This window comes from Leucopleurus acutus, assembly GCF_964270905.1.
Source record: "Leucopleurus acutus genome assembly, chromosome: 13".
In the NCBI taxonomy this organism is placed as follows: Eukaryota; Metazoa; Chordata; class Mammalia; order Artiodactyla; family Delphinidae; genus Leucopleurus; species Leucopleurus acutus.
In genome coordinates, this window is record NC_139155.1 from 27,781,290 (window position 1) to 27,809,013 (window position 27,724).

Sequence of the window (27,724 nt, forward strand, 5' to 3'; positions counted from 1 at the left end):
CCCCCAACCATTTAAAAATGTAAAAACCATTCTTAGCTTGAGGTCCATATAAAAACAGGCAGCAGGCCAGATCTGGCCCATGGGCTGTAATCTGCTCACCACTACCTTAAAGAATGACAAACCTTATAAAATTAGTTCCATAATACTGTACACTAATTTGATGTCTTGTGGCTTTTTTTTTTAATTCCTAAGAAACAAGATTCCCTAAATCACACAAACATCACTAGAAATACACTATCAGGAACTGACCAAAGTAACTTGCAACCTTTCATGAAAGATAAGGAGAGGTGCTCTACCAGGACATGGAAGCAACCTAAGTGTCCATCGACAGATGAATGGATAAAGAGGATGTGACACATATATACAATGGAATATTACTCAGCCATAAAAAGAAACGAAATTGAGTTATTTGTAGTGAGGTGGATGGACCCAGAGTCTGTCACACAGAGTGAAGTAAGTCAGAAAGAGAAAAACAAATACCGTATGCTAACACATATATATGGAATCTAAAACAGAAAATAGTTCTGTAGAACCTAGGGGCAGAACAGGAATAAAGATGCAGACGTAGAGAATGGACCTGAGGACACAGGGAGGGGGAAGGGTAAGCTGGGAAGAAGTGAGAGTGTCATGGACATATATACACTACCAAATGTAAAATAGATAGCTAGTGGGAAGCAGCCGCATAGCACAGGGAGATCAGCTCGTGCTTTGTGACCACCTAGATGGGTGGGATAGGGAGGGTGGGAGGGAGACGCAAGAGGGAGGGGATATGGGGATATATGTATACATATAGCTGATTCACTTTGTTATACAGCAGAAACTAACACAATAACGTAAAGCAATTATACTCCAATAAAGATGTTAAAAAAAAAAAAGAGGTGCTCTAGGAAGAGCTATGATGTCAAATGCAGATTTCTCAATTATTTGCTTCCAAAATATTTCAAGATAAAGTTAAAGGCAAGAAAATATGGATTGGGGGTGGGGAGGAGTACGGTGATACTTATGCCATACCAGAAAACTCAGTCAAGCCACCTAGACATTTGTTAAAAATAAGAGACAAACATTAGTTCTGTTTCACATACATGTGTGACCGAGATGTTCTTGATATAAGACAATATGCAACACATTCTGAAGCTCATACGTGTCTATAATCAAAATGTATTTCTTAAACCACAGGAATTTGAGAAATAGCCCCACCATTCATGCCAGCCATGCCATGGCATGCCATACCATTTTCTTCTCTCCAATTAATATCTTACCTTGCATGTTCCTGAACTCCCACAATCTCCACTTCACTATCTGAAGAAGCAATATTAATTTCTTCGTTGAGTGGTGCATTGCCAGCAGATGTTTTGTCACTTGCTAGGAATCCTGGATCCAAATGACCTGAGACAGAAGGGGAAAAAAATAAGCACTACATTTTGACTCCTTATAAGCAGCAGAAACAACTCACTGACAGATTTCTCCTCCCAGTTTAATCACTGAAACAGAATCCCCTCATGAAAGCTTGCCTCAGCGAAATTGTTACCCATGTGAAGGAAACTGGGCAGTGTTCTGTTTAAAAAAAAAAATTATTAAACAGAATACATGCACATTGTTAAATGAATGCTGAAACAACATGGACGTATATAAAAGTAAGAACTTCAAGTCTCTCACTTTCTACTCGCATCCCTTAGGAGAAAAAACTTTGGAGTACTCTGACAAATATATATATCTAACTATAGGTATATATAAACTGTAATTATACTCTACTTCATTCTATAATGCTTTATGCATTCAAATCTAGTCTGCTTTTAAATGACCTGCATATGACAGGTTTGTCACCACTTAGAGGTCAATGGGGTTCTCTACTGCTTATCATTTTAATAGAACAAAATTCTAAACCAGAAAAGCTCAAAAGGGGACTTCCCTGGTGGCGCAGTGGTTAGGAATCCGCCTGCCAATGCAGGGGATATGGGTTCGAGCCCTGGTCCAGAAGATCCCACATGCTGCGGAGCAACTAAGCCCATGCGCCACAACTGCTGAGCCTGCACTCTGGAGCCCGCAAGCCACAACTACTGAGCCCGTGTGCCACAACTACTGAAGCCCGCGTACCTAGAGCCCGTGCTCCGCAACAAGAGAAGCTACTGCAATGAGAAGCCCGTGCACTGCAACGAAGAGTAGCCCCCACTCGCCACAACTAGAGAAAAGCCCACGCGCAGCAATGAAGACCCAACGCAGCAAGCAAGCAAGCAAGTTCAACGGCACAAATGGAGTAAATAATAGGATCACTAATATCATATTTATACTGGGATGCCTTATGAAAGATTTAACAATCTTATCTCAATTTTAAACAATTTTAACAATTTTCTCCTAAGGAATGTAGATTTGACAAAATCGGACCCAAGGGAGTTCCCTGGCAGTCCAATGGTTAGGACTCCAAGCTTTCACTGCTGAGGGTGTGGGTTCAATCCCCGGTTGGGGCCAAAAAAAAAAAAAGGGTTAAAATTCAACCTATGTACTCAGCTCTTGAATGTTCTGACTTAAAAGGATGAATTTTAGAATATCTAGGAGTTAACATGGAATAAATAGAGTCGTAACAGGTACAAATTTTCATTTACTCTTTAAAGGGTATTTTTAATTGAATATATTGTCATCTGATACAAAATTATTTCTCCCTACTTAAAGAAAACTCCTTTGTGACACATCATAAAAGTTAAACCAATATAAATAAGATTTTATGTACACAGCTTTCTCTTCCCCTCTCACCTCACTCACTTCAATGCTTCAAGGTCATTAAGACACCTTGTACTTTCATACTCCTGCCAACTTCTAGTATAACCCTTTTGGAAAATCATGGACAATTCCAAAGCAAAAGCCTTACAATTTTTACACTCTCTGACCCTATAATCCCATCTCTGAGAATTTAGCCTAACAGCAAAAACTTTAAATAAGCAAAGTGTCATGATGTCAAACGATAGTCACTGGAGTGCTATGTAGAAATTTGGGAAAAGTGTAAGTATAGCATACAAAGAGTTACATATAACAAGATAAAAATATGTATGGGCTAGTTAAAAGCTATGAAAAGTAATCAAATTTGAATATGATTGTGGGTCTCTTTTTACAGTTCTCTAATATTATTTCTACTCTTTTTCTTCCATTGAAAATGATGCACATATGAGAAAACAGAAGATTAAAAAGGCTTCTAGATACAACTGGTGATTGAGATTGTATTACAGTCTGCATAGGCTTGTTAACCTTCTGTATTAAAAAATAATCTAGATAGGATTCTACGTGGTGTGGGCAGTGGTACTGAACCCTACAAGCATACAAAAGGTGGCATCCACCAGACAAAACCCAGTTTTGTTAAAGCTAGGGTGGTTACTTAAGTGCAATTGGTTAAGTCTGGATTTGGTATACCTAGATTCTTGCTCTGACCCCAATACTTTGCTTGCGGCCAAGTCTTTTATCCAATTTCTACTTAAATGTTGTAGTTAAGACTGTCGTCATGAACACGGTTCCTACGGCACTGCTTCGGAGGAATACAAATTGAGTCTCCCTTTTTCCCAAACCTTCAACTTGCCCATATTCAGTATTTTGAGCAGCCTTGCTTTGCGCAGCTATAACAGTCTACTTTATCTATTTGTTTCTAAAATAAATATTTGTTTATGATATGCTGTGCACTGTGCTCAGTGCCAGGAATACTACAGGGAATAAACAAGGGAGGCAGTTTCCACCCTCAACGAGCTTACAATATAGTCAGGGATAAAAAAAAGCAGTCCACTGCATTATGGCTTGAAAACTAGTCTGACAGGGAGGTAAATAATAATGCCCTGGATGCACAGAGAAAAGGAATGTTTCCTGGACTTGAGGATAATCAAGGACACTGAGCTCTCAGGGAAGAGCAGGCACAGGTGAAGGCAAGTACCATAAGGAACACTGTGTGCCCTTGAGGGTATAAAAGTTTGGTGAGATTTGGGATAATGGTAGTAAAAAAAAAAAAGTAATGAGAAATGAGCTGGCAAAGTCAGCAGAGGTCAGATCATGCGTAAGGAGTCTGGACTTGACCTTAAGAAGTAGGAAGCCAATGAAGGATTTCAGTAGAGGAATGACATGATCTGATTTTGTATTTTGAAATTTTTCCTTTTGGAGTATGGAAATGGAACCAGTAGCAGGGCAAGAAATACTAGAGGCAAGGAAACCAGTTAGACTGCTATAGTTTCCTGGGTAAGAAACGACTATGGCTGAACTAGGAATGAAACAAAAGGAGAAATATGGTGTTTCTCTAAGTACAAAGGGTGAGTAATGTTGGGAATCAGGCAAAGTAAAAACGATGCCTAGGTTTCTGATTTAGGTAACTGGATACAGTGCCATTCAGTGCACCAATGAACATGAGAGGGTGGTTGCTTAGGATGATAATGTGCTGTTGAGATGTCCAATAGGCAGTTGAAGGTACTACTGTTCTAAAGCTCAGGTCAGAGGTCTAGAGAGGAAATAACAGATTTGATAAGTCCTCCCAACAGGTGGGGAGATAAAGGTCATCCAGAGGAGTGAAGGGGGCTTAGAAGAGAACCTTGATAAACACCAATAATTAAGGGACGGGCACAGGAAGAGGAGCTCACCAAGGTTCAGCAAGAGACAGAGAAAGAAAACCTGAAGATATGAAGCCAGGGCACCATAAAAAGAGCATTTCTAGGAAGAAGTGCTTAACAATGCCCAGTACAGAGGCCCAGTAAGAGGAGGAACTAAGTAGAGGCCACTAGAATTGGTGATAAGGATGACCATACATGACCTTGGCCAGGGGAACCTCAGAGGAATGATGGGGCTGAAGCTAATGTAGCAAAGCAAGCCGAAGAAGAATGGAAGGGAAGGAAGAGCAGACACATTTTAAGAAGTCTGGCTATGGAGGAAAAGGCAATAGACGGTACTGAGAGGAATATGGGTTTGAGGGAGGGGGATGCGTATGTGCATGTAATATTTTTACTGGCCATATTTAGAAAAAAAGGCAGAGAATAGCTTTGATGGCAGAAAGCTGAGGTAATCTTGATCTGTAAAGAATGCAGAAAGGGGCTTCCCTAGTGGTGCAGTGGTTGGGAGTCCGCCTGTCGATGCAGGGGACACGGGTTCGTGCCCCGGTCTGGGAAGATCCCACATGCCACGGAGCGGCTGGGCCCGTCAGCCATGGCCGCTGAGCCTGTGCGTCCGGAGACTGTGCTCCGCAACGGAAGAGGCCACAACAGTGAGAGGCCCACATACTGCAAAAAAAAAAAGAAAGAAGAATGCAGAAAGACCATCTGCGGAGCACAGGTGTGGGTAGGGCAGCAGAGTCGGCTTAGAAAAGTGAAGTAGCCACTGTGAAGAAAGAATGCTGCCTAAGGAGAGGGGGAAGGTGCTGGGCAGCACTGAGAGCCAGGATGAGATTGCAGATAAGGAAGTTAATATGACCCACAACTTTCCAACTACATGAAAATTCATCTCCAGTGTGGATAAAGGCTGTGAGTGTGCATCCAGAGATCAGACTTGGCCAGCTGGGTACAACAGGAAAGCCAACTATACGAGGAGCTGAGGATATCGGTAAAGGAGAGTTGGGCTTAACATATGCTAGATAGGGAAAGAAATGCAGCTAGGGGGAGGTGAAAAAGGACTGGGTGATAGGTTCAATGAGGTAGAGGAATAGTGCAGTGGAAGTAACAGTATGAGTCCAAAAACGCCGCCAGTTCGAAATGAGAAAGCATCAGGAAGAGGTAGGAGGAAAACCAATGGTTATGAGAAGTAAAACGTACTTCCACCCTCCTCGCCACTCACAAAATATACAACCCTCTGGGACCATCCATTTGTCTGTCTTGTCCCCTACTCAGTTGTTATTCTCCTTTGCCCCAGCCACCTATTACTCCCCTTCCTACAACTCTTCCACTCCACTGCCCTCTGGAGTGCTAGCTCTATGGAAAACGGCACTGAACCTTCTCTTCACCTCCTTGTGGAAACCTGACTTTCCTGAAAATGCTGCCTCCCCTGCAGGCCTCTGACTCCTACACCTCAGGTTGGGGATCAGGATCACTTACAAACTACTGTCCTCCATCCTCAAGTACCAACACCAGCAGTCCTTATCTTCCAAGTTTTCCTTTCACTCTAGAAGTTTCACTCAATGTGAAACATTATTGGCACTTAGTTTCTTTCTTTCTTCCCCCTCTCTCCTTCCCCTCTCCACTTTAAGTCCTGCTATCACTATTACTCATTATTATATGAATGCTCATTATTTGTATGGACAGCCACCCCCAAGCTCTCCATGCCTACTCACTAAGAAGCAAAGAGTAGAGAGCCCCAAGAGATACTTAAAACCCCCTGTGGCAGACTCACAGCAACGGGCTCAGCCCTAACCATACTAAAAATAAAGAAGCTAATTGAATTAAACCAAACTGAAAAGGCAAATTGTAAGAAGTCATGGTTGCTATAACCTAACTCTTCTTCCTTGATTACTCAATGCTTTTAAACAACAGAAATTAAGAAAACACAACAAGAACATGACAGAATTAGTTAATTCTTAGTAGCTCTGTGTCCAGCTCTATTTCCACAGTTCTAATTTATAATTCCAATTTGTGGAATGTTCTGTGAAATGTCACAGTCATCAATATTTCCAAATAACGAGTCTTCATTGATTAGGCCCCTCATCCTGATCCTATCACCTACATAGCCTCAATTCAGATCAGGAAATATCATCACTCTGCCTTTTCTTTTTTAAAGAGGAACGAAATGAAAAATTACTATGCTAACTTTTGCTCATAATTTTATATCTTAAGAAAAGCAGGGGCTTCCACGGTGGTACACTGGTTAAGAATTTGCCTGCCAATGCAGGGGACACGGGTTCGAGCCCTGGTCCAGGAAGATCCCACATGCCTCGGAGCAACTAAGCCTGTGCACCACAACTACTGAGCCTGTCCTCTAGAGCCCGCGAGCCACAACTACTGAGCCCACGTGCCACAACTAGTGAAGCCCACGTGCCTAGAGCCTGTGGTTTGCAATAAGAGAAGCCACTGCAATGAGAAGCCTGTGCACCACAATGAAGAGTAGCCCCTGCCCGTGCGCAGCAACGAAGACCCAACACAGCCAAAAACTAAATAATAATAAATAAATATATTTTTTAAAATCTTTAAAAAAAAGCAAGTTAAGTATCACCCAAATTTAAGATTCTTCTAACTTTATTCATCCATTATGTATTCAGAAACTAATAATTTTACATATTGCTTTTACATTATCAGATCAATCCAAACCATTTTGGCGGTGCACTTTTGGCCATAAAATTTATAATCCAAATTTGCTGGCATTTAGTATTGTTAAAGAACCTGTATGATGCTCTAAAACTCATCACTTAAAATCAGGGTCTGCTCTTGTAGCCATTATCTTTATTGCTTGGTCTAAAAGTCAGTACAAGATAAAACAGGGGAGGCGGGCAGGGCGGGGGATGAGGTGGAGTGGGAAGGTACAAACAAATTTCCTGGTGAGTGTTAACAACTCTAGACTAATGGTGTGAGTGTTCTACCACATTTCCTCTCAGAGCCATTAAATAAAATGTGCCACTCAGGTAACAAGTCAGCTGGGATCTACACCAAAATCTGTGGGATCCCATGCTCTGTAAGAGACAACATGGCATTCTCCAACAGCCAGGAATGCATCCCCTCCTCTATTTCAGAGCCAGGACAATTAGTCCTTTTCTCTCAATGTAACCCTCTTCAGCAAGTCACACATTCTTTTGGAAGCTCTAGTGCAGAGCCCAACACTCTTCTGGCCTTTGGGCCATATGCACACTGCACCAGCCCCCCTTGACCTCAAAGGAATCCAATGGCAAAGCAGTGCCTAAAGCATACACAAAAGTGAGTCAAAGATGTTATAAGGTTCTTCAAATACTGTCAGTGGTAGTAATCTACTCCTATTCTAGAACAAGAATAAGCTCTGTAGAAAAAGTGTAAATACCACAATTACCATATATTAAACTGAAAATAAAGCAGAGAATTTATATTTAGTTATTGTGGCATCTGGCCGTCTCTGTGTAGGTCTTTCCCTGTGTAGCTCTTTGGAAAGATAACTGCTTTCAGTCTATAAGAAAATTTTAAATTTTTGTCCTCCCACTACAGATCTTTTCAACACATAAATAAATCAGAAAGTAGAAAAGGTAGTAATTAAATTATCATGGCAAACATTTTCTTTTTAAATCATATATCTACTAAGAACTAGTCCTAAGACTATTTGAAGTATATAAAATTATTACATACTGGATGACAATGGCATGCTAGGTATAAAAAAGATTACTATCTTAAATCACTACTCATTTAGCTTTAAAGCAAACAAATTATTACCGTGTGTTAAATTTTTTCAACAAAAATATTAAAAACTTTAAAAAGTGGGAGAAAAGGAGATCAGAAATCTAAAATCTTACAGTCCACATGTACCAGCTGAACAAGAGAAAACTTGATCTCCTTCACAAGACTTGATACAATGATTTTAAAGTGCTAACAATAGAGGGCTTCCCTGGTGGCACAGTGGTTAAGAATCCGCCTGCCAATGCAGGGGACACAGGTTCGAGCCCTGATCCAGGAAGATCTCACATGCCGCAGAGCAACTAAGCCCATGCACCACAACTACGAAGCCTGCGCTCTAGAGCCTCCAAGCCACCACTACTGAGCCCCCACGCCACAACTACTGAAACCTGCACACCTAGAGCCCGTGCTCCGCAGCAAGAGAAGCCACCACAATGGGAAGCCCACGCACAGCAACGAAGAGTAGCCCCCACTCACTGCAACTAGAGAAAGCCCACGCGCAGCAATGCAGACCTAACACAGCCATGAATAAATAAACATATTAAAAAATAATAGTGCTAACAACAGAAACCTGGTCATTTTGGTCTGATCATAAAAAGCCCTACTCTAAGAACAGGAAACCCAAGATTTTTTTCTCTTCACTACAACTAAGCTTGTATTATGGACAAATCAAGATTACCAGACCTATTTTAAGGATGGGGAAAATGCTCATAGTCTACCTTCTTAATAAGAAGGCTGATGGAAAAAATGAGATCATTTGTTTAGAATTTTTAATTTCCGGGGGCATAAATACATAAATAAATTTAGTGTAATAATTATAAGCCTTCCACACCAAGAGTACTTCAGACTTCTGCTTCTTTTAGCCTCCTCTACATTTATGTTTACAGTGAGCTGTTATTAGCAATAAGCAAAAATCAAGCTATTTTCAGATATACTGGTACAGTTTCCTAAACATGTCCGATGCAAAAGTTATTAAAAACAGATTCCCAGACACCATTTCAGATCTATTTACAAGATTTTCAGGGAGAAATCTAGGAGTCTGAATATTTATAAGCACTCCAGGTAATTTCTATGCTCAGGTAAAGTTTAGGAAATACTGCAGCAAGAGCAACTCTTTCCAGGGCAGGAGAATAAATTAGAAATCCACTGACTGGGTCCATAAATCACTTCCTTAGTCTACTTCAGCATAAATGTATTAACATAATGCCAGTTAGCATTCCTGAGGGCCTGCTGTGTACTTCATCCTATATGAATCACATTATATGTTATTCCACATAACAGTATAATAACCTCTTGGGGTGGATACTAGTTTTATCCAAGTTTTGTAGATAGGGAAAACTGAGGCTTTACATAATTTACCTGAAGTCACACAGTATGCAAGTGGCTCTGCTGGTTCAAAATCAGGCTGTTTGCTGGCAGCAGGCTGCCACCCACTATACTGTCCACTTCTAGCATCAAGTGAGAAGGAGTAAACATATGGCAAGAGCTGAAATGGAAAGTTCAGAAAGTTTTCTGGGTCAGAAAGTTTTCTTGACCAATGGCTTTCCTAATTTCAACTCTTTTTCCTTGGTTGAAACTAAAACTAAACAGTAAAAACTATTTTGCATACAAGAACATCATCTAATTGCTTAGAAAAAGAGATAAGCTACTCTATCCCTAATGATTGCTTATGTGATTCTAAATGGAGTGGGACTGTAGACCTGGTCTGAGATGCTGCTATCAGTTAGCCACTGCTGCTATTAATTAATTAGTTCAGTGACTGGGTTTTTATTTTATTGGGAGGGAGAGAAGGAAAACTCAGATTAACCATTACAACATTTATCTTAAACTCCAAACTCAAGAATGACCATCTAATTGATACTAATACTCCCAAGTATCAAAACTATAAACTGGCAATTGAGAATAAATTCTATGAACATTTTGTTATGATATAGTAAGTATATTCAAATTCACAAGATGGGTTCCCACTATGATAATTACATCAAGACTACAGTGTATTATTAAGTTTTATTTATTACTCACAGACCTGCATGTTAGATATTAAAAAAAACCCAAAACTTTGAATGAGACAATAAATGGCTTCATAAGAAAATATCATGGGGATCTCTTGAACAGTGATGTCCATGTCCTACAATATACAAAGATCTACACATGATTTGTAATATATAGAGAAAGCACACACATGTGCTTTCTCTACACATGTACCAAGAGACATGTACAGGAAATGTCAATGGCAGCATCATTTGGAATAGTACCCTAACTGTCCAAGAAGACAATGGGTAAGTCTATTATGATATAGTCATACACTGGAATACTAAATAGCAGTGAAAAGTAAATGAACTATAGCAACACATCAACAAGAACAAACTTCACAACATGTTGAACTAAAAAAGCAACTTGCAAATGACTGCCTTCTATGTAATACTAATTAGTATTAAAACATGCTTGTTTACAGATACAAAACAAATGCAGCAGAAGTATGGAGGAATACACAGGAATACCAGACATTAAATACCAAATTCAGGGGAGCTTTGGAGTAGAGAGGGGCTGTTTCCCTCCTCAAATATTTTTGCCATGTTTTATTTCTTAGAGCTAAGCACCAAAGGCTAGTGGTATTTTTAAATAATCAAGCTAACAATTACTTGAACCTGAAAATGTGATGCTCCCCCCCCACCCAATGCTAGTGACTTTAATGATACTGTAAGACCCCAAGCCTTGCACTTTTAGGTTAACTCATATTAAACTGCTAAATTTGTTGTAGATGAGAAAGTCAAATATTAACAATTCCATACAGTTCAAACTAATATTAAAATTCTCTGTATGAAAAGCAAAATAACAAAAAGTAATTGTTCATATTTTTCCTAAGAATTTACTATAAAGTGGTCTACATTTCATGGCAAGACTAAGGAAACAGGGTAGTAAAATTGAAGTAGAACGGATCACTTAACTGTCAATGGATGAAAATTAAGATAAACTACTCCCCTTTGATATAAAGTATTACTACTTAATTCTTTTCAAAGTACTTATACACATTAATAAATACTTAAAAGATCCTTGTTGGGCAAATCAAGCATTTATACATATAAAAACTGAAGTCCAGAGGAGAATCACCTTGTCCAAGGTTAAATAGGCAGTTAGCAGTCACAACACAGTTAAAACTAAATCCAGGTCCTGTTCCAAAATTAGTCACAATAAATTAATCAGAAGCTCAACAAATAAGAGAAACTTTTTTATTCAGTTTCAATCAAAGATTATGAAATGAACAATTAATGACAATGATCTGTGGAGTTCTGTCTCCCCTTTTAAACAATTTAAATATAAAAAGTTCTAAATTATAACCCACTGTTACTTTTGTAATAAAAACTCATTTCCCATAAAAATAATGTTTTAGGTAGTTATTAAGCCAACGCAATTTATAATTTAACTAGAAAACTATAATCCTTCTATGGCACTAAAGAAAATACACACTACATAAGCAGTCTGTCTCTCAATCCCTTCTACCTCTTTTCTTAAACTTTTCTAAAAGCACTAGTACTTTTAGAAAAAGGTTTAAATTAGAAAGAATGTTGGAAGAAAGGGTTTTGAGGAACATAATGAAGGAGACTTGGAGGCACTGTGCAAGGTTTTCAAAGGTAACAGCAATAGGTTTCTCAGAGAATAAAATATCACTCTTAAGAATCATCCCAGAACCAAGATAAACAATGTAAGACAGGTAGAGAGATTTTCCTGAGATAACAGAGACAGCAACGGAAAGGAGTTGGAAAAGACAAAATGAGAACAACTGTAAAGGAATTAACAGGGACACTGCACACTGAGGCAGAAGAAACAGTGCAGCACTGCACTGCAACAGCCCCACAGGGCAAATTGTAACAGCTCCCTCCCCAAACTATAAGGTCCGTAAGTGAGTGAAACCACTAAGAAGGGGGGATGGGATTGCGGGTGGGGGTGGGAGGTAGTATCAGGTCATCTGGGTAATTTTTACATGTTAGGCATTTTTAACTCAAGAAGTACATATACTGAAATCTACCGATGCCTACAATTACTGTCATTTTTGCTTTCTTGTGATTAGGAAAGACGAATGACATGCTACCCAAATCTTTTCTGTTATAAAGGGCACCCTGGAAGCCACAATCATCTAATGCCAGATGTCTCTTAGTTGGCCTGCTCTCCTCAGCAAGGAAAATAGCTGCCAGGACACATGCATACTATACCATCAGAGAAAGGGGGGAGCGGGGGAGGGAGACCAACCTGCCTCTGCATTCAGCTCCTCTAGAAGCCCGCTGGTCCTCCAGGTAGCTCCTGTGTCCTGGCCTCCTACAGAATTACTGTGCTCTTGAACTACTGCAGCCGCCAATAAATTGTCCACATTTACCACTTCTGGCTCAGAGCTGGTGTCAGACATATCATAATGAGCTACAACTGGAGGTCCATCTAGGGAGGAAAGAAAATGTATACTTGTATCTAACTTGTGGGGTGAAAAATACTTCTGCAACTAAGAGCCCCCTAAATGCCAGTTGTCTTTATCTTATGATTCTACATGGTCAGAAAAGCTGCACTTTATACAATCTAATATTTTGTACATGATATGAAAGTGAAAGAGATAACCCGAGCTTACAAAGATGAGGGACACATTTGGCAAGGAGGAAAAAGGGTGTTATTATGAAGAACAAAGACAAGAATATACTGAACAAAAGTTACACTGAATTCCTGTCATTCTCCTAAAGAGCAAAAGATTAAGAAAAAGGGGAAGACTCTACAGTGAAAGTGAAACTGATTTTTTAAAGAAAAACACTGAGGCAAACTATTAAGCTCAATTTATATTTTAAGAGAATGAATCTAGTTTCTTCCTCTTAGTAGCTAATACTAGAAGTCCCTAATAGATTCAGAGAAGAAAATCAAATATATATTTTTCTACTTTAAGAGCTCTACTTGACTGACATCTATTTCCAGTAAAGCTCTTTTATAATAGTAGGGATGTTATGCACCTTACAATATTCTACAAAAAGACAATGCTCATGAAATCCATCTTCAGGATTTTGCTTTGGATGTCTTATGAGGGATATTTCTATTTTATTTTCCCTGAGAAAAACAACCAGCTCATACTCCAAGGAAATGATACACAACCTTATGGGTTATTTGAGAGGAAGATGTTAAAATTCTTAGAAAAAAGAGACCCCTTCTACCTCCAAATCACCCTAACTAGCTGAAAATGGCAGCTGAGCTCTGAAGTAATTATACTGCAGTGATTCATGCTAAAATAATTCAATATTCATGCTTGTAAAATAGATACATGCTTTAAAATGCTACCCTTTTCTAATATAAAAGCAGAAAGCAAAAATAAAGTTTTCAGTCAACTATGAAACACATCCCTTACTACTACTGCCATTTTAAAATAAAATGCTTTTCCTTCCCCAAGAGCTATTTATGAAGTGCAAGCAAATCACTTATTTCCATAAAGATTTCTTAATATAATCCAACAAATTAACATTAAACAGACCTATTTTATGAAACTCTTGACTATGAAGGAATACATATGCCAACGAATCATTAAAATAGAACACAATGAAGGATTACTGTTTTAATACAAACATCCATTGTGTAAACTGTCACTAAACAAAACATGGAACACACTTGGGGTACTTATCCCTTGAGACTAAGTTCCCAAGCCATAGGTTTATGTAGCAACATTTTTAAAATAAAAAATGACCAAACATAAAAGCAAATGAGTTGTTAAGTGCCACCGTATAAGGAACAGACATGTCACAATATGAAATTCTGACGATCATGACAATTTCAGTTGACTACTTAAGAATAATTTCCAATTCCCAAAAGGGTAAATCATGTTCATAAAATTCAAGAGTGTGGCCTCAGTATCAGTTAGTAATGGATTTTAGATCAAATAGCAAAAAACTGGTTCATGTCTGAGGTTTTTCTTTTCTAAAAAAGAAAAGAAAGCTGTAACATTTATGGCGTTCTCGTCAGAGTTCAAAATGATTATTATGGAATAATAAGATACTGTGTGATGTCCAAATAGTTGGTTGCAGAAAATATGAGGGTCAAGTACAATATTGACTATTTGACCAAATGTTCTATTTTTAAAAGGGCTTTATTAAGTGTTTTGTGTTTGAAAAAAAAAATAGTGATTTATTTTAAAATTTGTATCACAAATACCATTCACAACCTCTTGCCCTCACATTCCCCCACCACAACCAAATTGAGGCAACAGGTCAACAGTCAAGTCAAAATTGTACCACTCCTACATGTGAAATCATGCAAAAAGTATAAGTGTATATGTACATGCAGAGTAACATCACCTACCCATGGAAATAACTTGTCTGAAAGTCTTCATCAGTAGGATATACAAGCATAAACTTGTTATCTGGCTTCATTCTTGTATCTTCCATATTTCCAAACAGCACACCTTATAGCTTAGCTTAAATTTAGTATTCATCATAAACAAAGACAGTAATATTTTCACATTTTAATTATACTTAAAAATTAAAATAAATTATCACTGTCAATTTTTATATCTAGTATATTCAAACAATGGCAAGTCAGTACTATATCAACTTTAATAAAGTAAAGGAAAGGTTGCCTTTCCAACTTTGCCTTCCAACAAGAAACCACAATTAAGGATCTTGTGTTCCAAAGTCATCTTATACTTATTAGCAAACCAAAATTAAATAAGATGTGTTCAAAGCACTTAGCCTCAGGGCTTGGACTTTGAACCGCTAAGTGTGAATATTAGCTAACTGATGGGGACAATCTGTGATATTCTTTAAAAACACGATTCTTGCTACACAGCAGAATTAAGAGACAGGTAAGATCCTTTTAAAATAAGTATCTCTTGAAGGAAAAAATAAAATCAAACCACTGAGGAGCTAGAAAAACTCAGCATATTAATAACAGAAGCAGCTAGCTACGCTTCCAGTTTGACTCCACCAATTCATTACAGGATGGAATAAACATGAAGCTACTGTCCTTCCTCTCGCTGATTGTTAAAACAACTGCACCGCTACTAAGATTATTTTGACTTTCAAAAACATCAAAATAGTCACTTCAAGTAAAATTACACATGGAAACATTTCCAATTTAAAATGTAGTCACTAAGCAGTCCATGTTTACAACATAAAAGGTTATCCAAACCGTACATTCTCCCATTTGGTATCTGTCAATCTTACAACATCAATTTATAATGATGAACTTAACTAGTTTTTCTATAGTCATTAAGAGCATCTCTCTATAAAGGTAAATTTAACACAATTATTTAATAACTACTTGGTCTGTAGTTAATCCAAGTGCTGTTTCTTCTCCTGATTGAAATATCTTGAAATTTTTGCTGCTCATTACAAGGGAAGAAAAATAAAAGGTCAAGCAATCCACCGACTATGTTTTATTTCAGAACATCAACTTGTTTGTCTATATTATGCTAGATAGGTTTGTGTCCTCTCTCTGACTTCCTAGTCTATAAACAGGTTCTAACTTTTCAAATACCAAAATACAGATGTATCTGTTCATCACACATTCCTGATACAGTGAAGTTTACCCCTGTGTGACTTTAAACCTTCTGTATTATTATCGACAAATGTTTAATTTTATGAATTAGTTTCCTTTTATTCAAATATGTTCTCTTCTAAATCTCATGGAAAAAATTTGAATCACAGAAACAAAAAACCAAAGCAAACCAAAGCCTAACATCCTCTACTACGTTTATCTCTGACAAATCCCTCTTTTCAAAGTTAACAACAAAAAGCACAGAATTTCAGAACTACAGAATACATAATTTACCAGGCTCATTTTACAGATGAGAAATTTGAGTCCTCGGTAGGTGAAACCAGAATAGTTTACAGTTGTTATCAGTGATGAGGGAATGGGAAATATACAGAATGAGACTGGGAGCAGCATAGGAAGTACACAGATTTTTGGCAGCAAATACGTAGGTTAAAGTCCTGCCTACTTAACTGTATGACTGTTTGTTCACAGGGTTATGGTTAAGGTTAAAGACATAACACAGAACACAATAGTTCAAACACTGGTCCAATGCCCCACCTTTCCATTATAATTAGCACCTACCCTACTTCATTATTTGCTTATCTTTGTATGTAAACTCTGCTGTACACAGCCTGCAAGCAAGAAGCTTTGAGAAATCATCACTGACTGGGCTGGTGCCTTCTACTGGTCATAGATTAACCCACTTGTTAAGTAAATGCTTTGCTGGGATTAATGAGGTCATCACACATGTGGCTTTCGTATTTTTATTTTTGTTTGAAGTGAAATGCCAGCTTGGATGTATTCATATGAAAGTGTTTCAAAGCCAAATAGAGATCATTTGGGATTATTTCATATTTGGCATCACTCTTGCCTACAGAGAGAGCCCTTGCACTAACACAAGTTTTGTCAGTCTCCCAGTATGAAATCTAATCAAATCTAGGAAACAGAATTCCTCTTGTATCCCAGAGACATCTGGAAACACCACTCCTCCTTCTCTCTCTATTGCTAAGTCTTAGGCCCAAGAAAAGGTGGGGCAAATGGACAAATACAGTGTTTGCTCATTCAATTCCCATTTCAATGGCTATAGTAATATACAATAAAACCCAGAATAAATCCCTTGTCTCCTCTTTACTACAGCCAATCTCCCCAAACCCCTCACTAGGAGAGAAAAAAAAATCCACCTTGCTGCAAAGGACCCCACAGAGGTTCTGTTGCCCCAGTCATTAAAGGGCCTAATAAACCCGGTGCCATTATCTACAACATCTAGAGAGAGTGGGAGGGGGTGGAAATCACACTCAGCCTCAATCCAGATAGTGAGATTCAAAAAGTTACATCTAAAAGAAGAGTTCTTAGAAATTACCTAGGCGAGGAGTCTAAGAAGGAGGAGCATGTGTGTGGTGACTAAGTAAGGAAAAGAAGTGTAGGGGGAATAAGGTGTGGGCCTGAGGGACTGAGAAAAAGGGAAAACCTCAAGAGTTGCAGAAGAGAATTTGCATTTTGGTAGAACCTATCCAATAAGAAAACAGCTTTTTCATTACACATCTAAATATTTACCAAGATGAAAATTGATTATTTTGCAAATGAGAAAAAATACTTGAGAATACATATGCTGTATTTTATTACTATCAGTATATATACACACATGGAGAGAGAACAATTCGAATAAAAAGAAAAGTCATTTTCAAAGCATCTCTTGGAAAAGATAACTACATCAACCAGAAAAGACAAAAAATCTATATAGAAAAGGGCCATCTCTAGAAAAACAACTTTAAATACCAAAACTGTGTATCTTTTCTTTATAACAGTAGCATAAAGCTCTTTTAGAAAAAAGAAAACTAAGAAGATAGTGCTAAATGAAAATGAAATGCAGCAATATGCACTGAAATTTTATGTTTAAGAGTTAAAAAAACATTTTAAAAATAAAATTGAGTCAATAACTATTTTGTACTTTTCGCATTATACTCATCTCAATTATGAAAAATTTAGATGTTATAGTTTCCAAGGGAGGAATAAAGTTTTAAGGATTACATCTGTTCTTACATCATATTGACAAAAAAACAGGTCATTTTGCCCACCCAGAAAAGTTACCTATGATACTGATGAAGAGTTAACTTTGAAAGTATCAAAGAGGAAGTAAAAGGAAATATTCAAGATTAAATACAGAAAACAGGGCACTTGAAGAGGTCACCATCTTTCAATTTATCTTTGTATCTCAGGGACAAATCCACAACCTACTGCTTTGAGGATTCAGATCTATAGAGAACAAAACTAAAATATCTGCACTACATACACGAAGGAAGAAGATGAAAATCAGATATGACTTTAGCTACATCCTCATGTCTATGTACCCTGCAAAAGACACATCCATTCCGGCTTTTTGATTATTCCTCAATGTAGTCTAAATTTTGATATTTTCTAAATATTCCTAAATTTTTAATAGGATAACTTAGAAGGACATATAAAAGAGAAGAATCTCCACCTTTTATGTTAACACTGGTATTTTGTTATTTTCTTTTTTGATATACCAACTACAAAAAAACCTGAAAATTATCCGAAAAACATCATGTAAAATCTATTATTAGTGATACCTACAAACTAATGCCATTCATTCCATTATGGAAAAGCAGGTTTCCTGACTCAGGAACACCTAATGTGAATTAACTGGCAGGGAATCACTATAACTAATGCAATATGATCCTAAAGAGAGTAACAAGAAACATTTCTTTTTTAAAATTTTTATTTATCTAGGTTAGTTGATACACTTCAAATGCAGAGTTAGGTAAAAGATATAAAGAAAATGCAATAAAAATTAAAATCACAGTAATTTGATAACATTCTTCCCAAATCTTAAAGTTATAATATGAATACCTTCATTACCAAAGAATACATTTCCTCGTGGATTATTATTCCTTCATTTCTTAGGATGTCTTCTACTTTAAGATGTAGTAATTTAAGATACTATGAAAAGATCTACTCATTACTAGTAAACTAACAGTTTGGTTTCAATCCCCACTAACTTTCCTAAACGTCAGAGAAATTAAAAACAGAAATCAAGAAAAAAATGAAAAGTATAGAACTCGGAAGTTATTCACATTGATTACAATTAATGTACTCATACAACTGTTCTAGACAAATTAAAAAGACAAGTTTCTTATCTGTACAGTGATTAAGGGCACATACACCATTTTTAGAGAAGATTTTGAGAATTATTTTTTGAGAACAATTTTTATTAGAACAAATTTAATAATAAATTAATAAATTTTCAGTTTAATAAATTTGCTGAAATTGTTTTGATACTGTATTTTCTGACATGTGGAACTCCACAAAATCTTTTTCATTGTGCCCTCACTGTACCATTTAAATAATACCAACAGAAGAGAGGAAATCAATACAAGTTAAACAAAATATAACAGGTAATTATTTTTAAAAGTCACCTTCTGTAAAATAACTTGCCTATGTTACTCTAAACAAATGATGATACATAGCATGAAGTCTATTCACCATCTTTCCTATAATTTTCATATAACTGTACCATCAGGCAAATTTAGCTGTATATTAAAAATGAAAATTATCAGTAATATCAATCTGGGTGTTTTGTTTTGCTCAACAAAAGAAATCACTATAGCATTTCTTTCATTAACAGCAGATTTAATACATTTAAAATGACTTCATTTCTAATATTCTGACTTGCATACAAATTTTAAGTAATAAATCTAATTAAACTGAGCTATACCTTGACCCAGAAACTAGAGTCTCTGCTGTTAAATATACCTAACACTAAGGAATGACAAAAGCAATGATGCAAAATAAACTAGTTCATGTATATTCTTTTACTCAGTCAGCTAATGAAACAAACAAGTGGTCCAAACCTTTACTTGATAATCTAAGAAATAAATTTTTCCCTTTAACTAATCACCCTAACTAGTATGTGGGCAACTTTTTTTCAACACACATTTAGGAAGCAATAAATGGATACATTAATGACCTGAATCCATTAAAATCCCTGTAGACTATTGCATAGTTATGTCTCCAGCAACCTGCCAACTATAACATTAATAAAAATACAGAATTAATTATTTCAAAATTCTGAAGGTGGGTACGCATACACGAGCACGTGCACAAACATACCCCCTTGAGACTAGGCTTATTCCTTTGACTTGGTAACAAAAAACAGGCTTTCTCTTGGAGCCCCAAAATGACAGAACCTTTATTCTAAATTTAAAAAAAAAAAACACACTTCATGCAAAATATTAAGTTTTAAGATTTTAATTTTACTGAACTGTGTTCTAAATTAAAATTTTATTTGAGCTCTTATTACACTCAAGTTTTAATAAGCACACAAAGTACACATCAATATAATTAAAAGTTATCATCTAATGAGTGGCTTGCATAACCTGATAATTCTAACCTGCTGATTAAATTCTCTTAAAATGATTAGAAATCTAATGTCCTAGAACACTGAACTAGTATAAACTAGGCAGAAAACAGTCTATAGACAGATTATTAGAAAACATTTATCTTCACTGCCCCCCCTTTTAAATACCAGCAACTAAATTCCATATGTACCCATTAGAGATGACATAATCCAGATACGGGATTATATTCTTAAATAAAAAGCATTTGGACCATGTCTAGATTAATGCTATAACTTGAAAGAAGTTTCTGTCCAGCATTAGCCCTTTATACACTACAAAAAGTCCAAACAGGATATATTTCTTAACCTTCTTAAAATTCTAGGAAAATTAAGGGAATTAAAGGGAAGTTAAGGGAAGACCACTAGGCACTTCTAAAACAATACCTACATAAAAATGCCACCACATAATCCAAAAATAATTCCCACTTCTTTGTATTAGTACATATAAGTACTATAATCTTAGGAATACAGACTTTGCCTCAGTGAAAGAGAATTCAACAATCCACAACAGCAGTCAAGTTTTTTTAAAACTACTTCAAATACTTAATACTTCTTTGTCCATAATACAAAAACAAATTTTTCTGAAAGAAGAATTTTTAAATTGTGCAATCTGGAAAAGGTATAATCACTTTAAAGCACAACTCATATTAAAAAAAACTACTGTTTTTCAAAACAATACTCTTTAAGACAGCAACACATTTTCAAGGCACTGTGAGAAACTGAAAATCAGGGGGAAATCTGTATATATGTTTCTGCTATAAAATTATTCTTAAGGTTAAACTCTCAAAACCACAAAATGTCAATTTTTACTTCAGAATAAATTTTAATATTTTGGCATATATTCTATGAATTAAATCAATATATTCTGGTGTTCCTTTTCTTTCTATCAAAACCTCTGTCCACATCTTTATCCAAAATTATGTAGAAAAGGCTTCCCAAAATTATTAACACCTTCTCAAATATTCAAAATATTATTTTTACCTTGAATATCAATTATTAAAACCTATGTCTGATAATTCCATTAAATTGACATTTTTCTCTAAAAGGCAAAAAAAAATCTGTAGATCTCCTACTCTGTTATCTAGTAACAACAAGAATTAGAATATATCCCAGTCAATACTAGGAATATGTCTATATGTTATTCTTAAAGGATTCATTAATTATTTTCTATTTTAAAATTAAAAGGCATTCCACTATATGCTTAATGTATGAAATATTAAATCATGAAACAACAAAGAAATCTGTTAAGTGCCTGAAGCAGTTTATACATGCAAAGAAAAGCAGTCATGTTAACATGCTGAAATTAAATTAACATTTTCTTATATCTAAGAATCCATGTCTAGTAAAATCTGTGATGCCAGGGAGAATTTGAAGACAGAACAAACTTCCCTGAAAACATCGCAACTACAAGTAAAGATTACAGATTAGTTAAAAACCTGTCAGTCACCCAAAACCAATCTGCTCTTCCTGTTGACATAAAACTTAATTTAAAAAAAAATTGGCTGAAGTAGTTTACAAGTGTTGCACTATCATTTCAGAGAAACTCCCAATTCTCATATATCAAGTTCTAAAAAGAAAAAAACCACAATAGTCATTTTTCACTTCAAAACTAGAAGAGCAAAATAAATTGACTCAGTCTATTACAGTTAATTTACAAGGTATAAATGTCTGAATATAGAACTAAATAGAAAAAGTGGTGACAATTTTTCTGAGTGGTTACTGGTAAATTACTAAAATAAAACAGAGGTCTTTATTGTTTATACAGTCGACCCTTGAACAACACAAGGGTTGGGGCTCCCACCCGCGCTGCACAGTTGAAGAAAATCCACATAAAATGTTACAGTCTCTGGTTCTGCATCCACGAATTCAATCAAGCTCAGATCGTATAGAACTACAGCACATATTTAGTGAAAAAAATCTGCATATAAGTGGACCTATGCAGTTCAAAATCCTGTTGTTCTTGTGTTAACTATACATGAAACTCCAAATATGCCACCTATCTTTCCTCTTGCAAAACACAGAATTAGATCTTTTCCAAAGTTGCAACTACATTAAATATTAAAATAATTAACCTTATTCATATTGAGAAGTTATTAGGTTATAAATTTGAAGGGAAAGACTACTAAATTTTTATTGTAAGTAAACCCAGTAGAAAGTACAATTTTAAAAAAACAGGTAATGTTAGCAAAGTTATATAGTCCTACTGAAAATTTTCTTCCTAATTTAGCTTTTTCTCACAATATTCCTACCAACCCAGAAAAGATAAAATACCAGTATCTCCCAGTCCTAGGCCACACATTAAAAATCTATCATGTTGCAAAACCTTTCAATGCTGTGCTATTTTCTCCCCTTTGACACACTCCATGGGCTCTTTAACATGCCATTTATTTTCAGTCCAGGGATTGAAAACAAAATTAAATTGGTAGTACATTAGCCAATACACTTAGTCACTAGTAATTTAAAAACCCATTCAATACACACCCTTAATAGAGTGACCATTTCATCTGTATCCTCTAGAGGTACCCTTTACATCAGAGCACCAAACAATTCCTCTGGATGATGTCTGCCAGGTTATTGGCTCAGGTACTGAGCTTTAAGTTAAAGCTCAAAATAAAAATTTATCTATGTAACAATGAAAACTACTATTTTTCTCATGCATGAAATCAAACTCCTTTCTAATCCGCTTTCCCTACAGTATCTTGCATAGTAGGTACAGAGCATTAATTTGCTTGAAAATAATTCATTCTTCCTGCATACAAAGGCGATTTAATATAATTCATTAAAGACTAGCAACAAATTAGTTCATTAAATGACATATGAAAGAATGACAGAAAAGTGTTCATGCAATATATTCACTCATGACCTCCAGAGTGGAATTAATTACATCATTCCTCCTATTGGAATCAGAAGGGAGTCAACAGTGTTTGCAGAGAATAATGCTAAGAGACTCTCAGGGAATTAACTACTTACCCACCTTGGATTCACTAAGATTCCCTATTTTATATTTTATTTATATTTTTGCATGAAAAAAGCATAAAGATGAGGATCACCCCTACCATCGTATAAATATGGTTCTACGTTCCAACCACATGTAACAAAACTCAAGCTAGAATTTATCAAACTCTGTTCTGAATATCTAATTTTTTAAAAAGAAACTGTTTACTATTATCATTTTTTAAACATCATCAAAAGAAACTTACAATGGGCAAAAGCATATTCTTTCTTACACAATTCAAAAAGCAGATAAAGGTTGTTCTGTAATATTCCCATTTTCAGCAAAGTTAATTGGAAAACTGTAATGTCTTTGAGAACTCTAATGTACTGTCAACATTGTGACAAGTCACAAAGGGCTGCTGTGGCAGTTCTTGGGAATCAGGCATCTGCATGTAAGCACCTGATTGGGTGACAGGGGAAATTCTTTGGCCAACTAGTTGCATTTTAAGTTCCCTGGGTTCCAGTAGCTGCTTGTTCTCTTCACCAGTGTCAAGTAGAGTTAGCTTTTCCATCCACACCAGGAACTTCTCCTCTTTCTGCCTCTGCATCTTGGAAAAACAGCTCATGGCCTCTTCTAGGACACTGCCTATGCAGCACCTATCACACACAGCACCCCTGTCAAGTAATCCTGGAATTTCCCTGGGCGCTCCTTCAGATCCCCCAGCACAACTGAAGTCAGCTTTAAAGACATTGAGGCCATTTGATAAAACATGGTTAAATCAGAAAACTGTATTTTTATTAAGACAAGCTTATTCAGGAAAATGGCATAAGCATTACTAAGAACAGCCATATAGGTATAGCACTCATAAGGGGCACTTTAATTAATTAACCAAACAAAAGTTGGCAATTCTGAGAAACACAACATGATACTACCATTTTTCATAGCTTCACTGAATCTGTGGAGGATTGTGTATTCTGTTAGTATACAACTAACTATTAATCTGTAACAGTGTTTTTCAACCTTTGCTGAACATAAAGACCTGGAATGGTTTAACAAATACCAAAACCTAGGTGGCTCCCAGACATTACAGGTTCTTTTTGTTTTAAGCTCTCCAGCTGATTCTAATGTACAGCCTTGATTGAAAACCACTGCATCCCTGAATATTCTCACACTATGACTTTAAAATTCTAAAAGTTGTTTTGACAGCTGACCCATAATAAATCAGTATACAATAATTGTCAGCTAATTGATTTTTATCAAATGCTCTTGTTTTAAGTTAAAATTTTTTTTTTCCTTATGGAAAAACCACATAGAGGGAACTTCCCTGGTGGTCCAGTGGTTAAGAATCTGCCTTCCAATGCAGGGACATGGGTTCGATCCCTGGTTGGGGAACTAAGATCCCACATGCCGCAGGGCAACTAAGCCTACGCGCTCTAGAGCCCACGTGCCACAAGTAGAGAGCCCACATGCTGCAACTACTGAGGTTGCGCACTCTAGAGTCTGAGTGACATAAGGAAAACTCCCACATGCCACAACGAAGATCCCACGTGCCGCAACTAAGACGTGACTTAGCCAAATTAAAAAAAAAAAAAAAAACCCCACAGAGGATATGCATAATCCATGTATACCTCTGGGTCAGTTTTTTATAAACCCTGGTCTGTGCAAGATGCTAAAAGGTATGCCTCAAAAAAAAAAAGTTTTGTGGTTAAGTTTGGGATATGCTACAAATCATATCCTCCCCACTTTGGAGAGCACATTAACGGCTCCGAGTTGTCCTGCAGTAAAGAAATCTGCTTCCACATGATCCAGCACTTTCCAAACGTGTGAAGAGTGTACAGCTATTAATAGCAAGTAGAACAGTGGTTTCATAGGATTCTAGTTTTAGGATATGCTCCTCTACATACAGTGTTTTATCCTTGAACTAGGCCAGATCAGCTTTGGTTTGGGTCCCATATACTTTGAGTTTCTAATAAAACTAATTATACTGAACTCTTCATTTCTTCAGGGAGCTATTAAAAATGTTACCTCCTCAGACCACTCTTGACTACAATATCTAAAATAGCTTTTCTGGGCTTCCCTGGTGGCGCAGTGGTTGAGAGTCCTCCTGCCAATGCAGGGGACATGGGTTCGTGCCCCGGTCCGGGCTGATCCCACACGCCGCAGAGCGGCTGGGCCCCTTGAGCCACGGCCGCTAAGCCTGCGCGTCCGGAGCCTGTGCTCCGCAACGGGAGAGGCCACAGCAGTGAGAGGCCTATGTACAGAAAAAAAAAAAAAAAAAATAGCTTTTCTACCCCATCCTTAGTCCATCTTTATCTCATCTCTTATATCCTGCTTTATTATCATAGTGTATATCCCTACCTGATAGCATATGATGAATTCATTTATTATCTGTCTCCTCAGAAAAGATTTAAGTTTCATGAGGGCAAGGACTTTTCATTCACTATTGCATTCCCAATGCCGCATAGTAGGTGCCCAAATATTTGCTGAATGAATGACTGATGGAATCAATCAATCTTGGCCTTATACCATCTACCTATACCAAGACGTCTTATAAAGAACTACCCTATGAAATGCTCTGTTGCATTTATCTCAGGGTATTTCTGAAAATATGGTTTACTTTATCTCATAGTGATTTTTTATGAATAGACAAAAGAAAAATTTCCCAGGTCTCAGTATCAAGAAAAGAAGTGTTTCTCCTAGAAAATGAGAACTGCTTATGTCATGCCACCTCTTTTCAATGCCTAAAAGGCTATGGGACAAATTTTTAGCCCAATTCTACCTAGCAAACAAAAACCTCATAACGTTTATTGTTATCAACTTTCCCTCTAACTTCATTTCATTCCTCCTCCCCTGATTACTGCATTCCATCCCCTTTCTTCACATTAAAAAAAAAAAAAAGGGCTTCCTTGGTGGCACAGTGGTTACGAATCCACCTGCCAATGCAGGGGACATGGGTTCAAGCCCTGGTCCGGGAAGATCCCACATGTCACGGAGCAACTAAGCCCATGCGCCACAAGTACTGAGCCCGCACTCTAGACCCCATGAGCCACAACTACTGAAGCCCACGTGCCTAGAGCCCATGCTCCGCAACAAGAGAAGCCACCGCAGTGAGAAGCTCGCGCACCGCAACAAAGAGTAGCCTCCCCGCTAGCCGCAACTAGAGAGCCTGCCCGCGGCAACGAAGACCCAACGCAGTCAAAAATAAATAATTTTTTTTTAAAAAACACCTTATTTATAAGTAAACTTCCTCAAGAAGGGCATACCTTTCCCCGAAGTGTAACGTATTTAGCTTACGGAAAGTCTAAATGGAATTTAAGGAATACTAAACTTTCTTTCAACAGTTTATCCCCATTATAAGTGCTGGGTAAACTGAAGTGTACAGGACAGGAAATGATATGGCTACTTTGATGTTTCAGATTCTGGCGCTGCTTATTTTTCAACAAACACTGGAAAATGAGTATTAAAAGCTGAATTCAAAAAACTGGTGTGAGAATACTTATGCTAAGGACAGTGAGATAAGTTGCAGCCTCATAAAGATGACTACCAGCAATAAATACTGAAAACAAGACATTTTGAAGTCTCAAAAAGAGGACCCAACGATACGTGTCAAACAAAACCCACAGAATGCACAACACCAAGTGTGAACCCTAATGTAAACTGTGGACTCTGAGTGATAATATGTCAATCTACGTTCATCAATTATAAGAAATGTACCATTCTGTGGGGGTGTTGATAGTGCAAGAGGCTGTACGCATGTGAGGACAGGAATAAGTGGGAAATCTCTGTACCTTCTGCTTAATTTTGCTGTGAACCTACAACTGCTCTAAAAAATACATTAAAAAAAACAAACAACAACCAGGGACCATATTCTCACCTTAAACACATATATGTCCTTTTATTAACACTAAAATATATCCTACTTTGAGAAAGACATCAAAAGCAAAGCTTATGCTTTTGCATACACAAAGTTTTTAAAGGCACTCACTTTAGGAAATAAGCTAGGAAAAGCAGGCTGAAAATAATACCTTGGTGCTTTAACATTAGAGATTGCCAAAGGATACCCACCAGTAAGATTTCAAAGCTTCTAAATTTAAGGTAACATTATTTAGACACTGTAGCATAGAGAAAACCACATTTAAACAATGCATGCTTTTAAAATAATCACTTAAATGGAGTAAAATTTAAAGGTGCTTATGTTTATTAATCACTAATAACATATTTAAAAACTAGATGACACTGTTCAGAACTTAACAGAAGCAGACTACCAGTTTTACAATGATTTTTAGCTATGGGAGACTTAACATATCTCTTGGCTTAACTGAGTAGTTCTCAGCCTGGCTGCCCACTGTCATCACCTGGGAGCTTAAAAATGCTGGTGCCTTTATGCTAAGTGAAATAAGTCCAAGAAAGACAAATACTGTATGATCTCACTTGCATGTGGAATCTTAAAAAAAACAAATTCAAAAAAACAGAGTAGTTTGGTGGAGAGTACGGGGTGCAGCAAGGATGAGTGAAGGTGATCAAATAGGACAAACTTCCAGTTATAAGATGAGTAAGTTCTGAGGATGTAATACAGCATGGTGGCTATAGTTA

General features: G+C 36.9%; 1 protein-coding gene across 2 annotated transcripts in view; it reads right to left on the bottom strand.

Moving 5' to 3' along the window:
- Nucleotides 1-27,724, bottom strand: part of ARK2N (arkadia (RNF111) N-terminal like PKA signaling regulator 2N) — a 72,677-nt gene that overhangs the window by 13,298 nt on the left and 31,655 nt on the right. The window contains exons 3-4 of one of the 2 annotated variants that reach the window (XM_082852702.1): nt 12,540-12,722; nt 1,260-1,386 (exon numbers count right to left, since the gene is read on the bottom strand). In XM_082852702.1, the coding sequence (XP_082708828.1) occupies nt 1,260-1,386; nt 12,540-12,722 (310 nt within the window). The remainder of the gene's footprint in view (nt 1-1,259; nt 1,387-12,539; nt 12,723-27,724) is intronic. The other variant, XM_082852703.1, reaches the window with a different exon arrangement.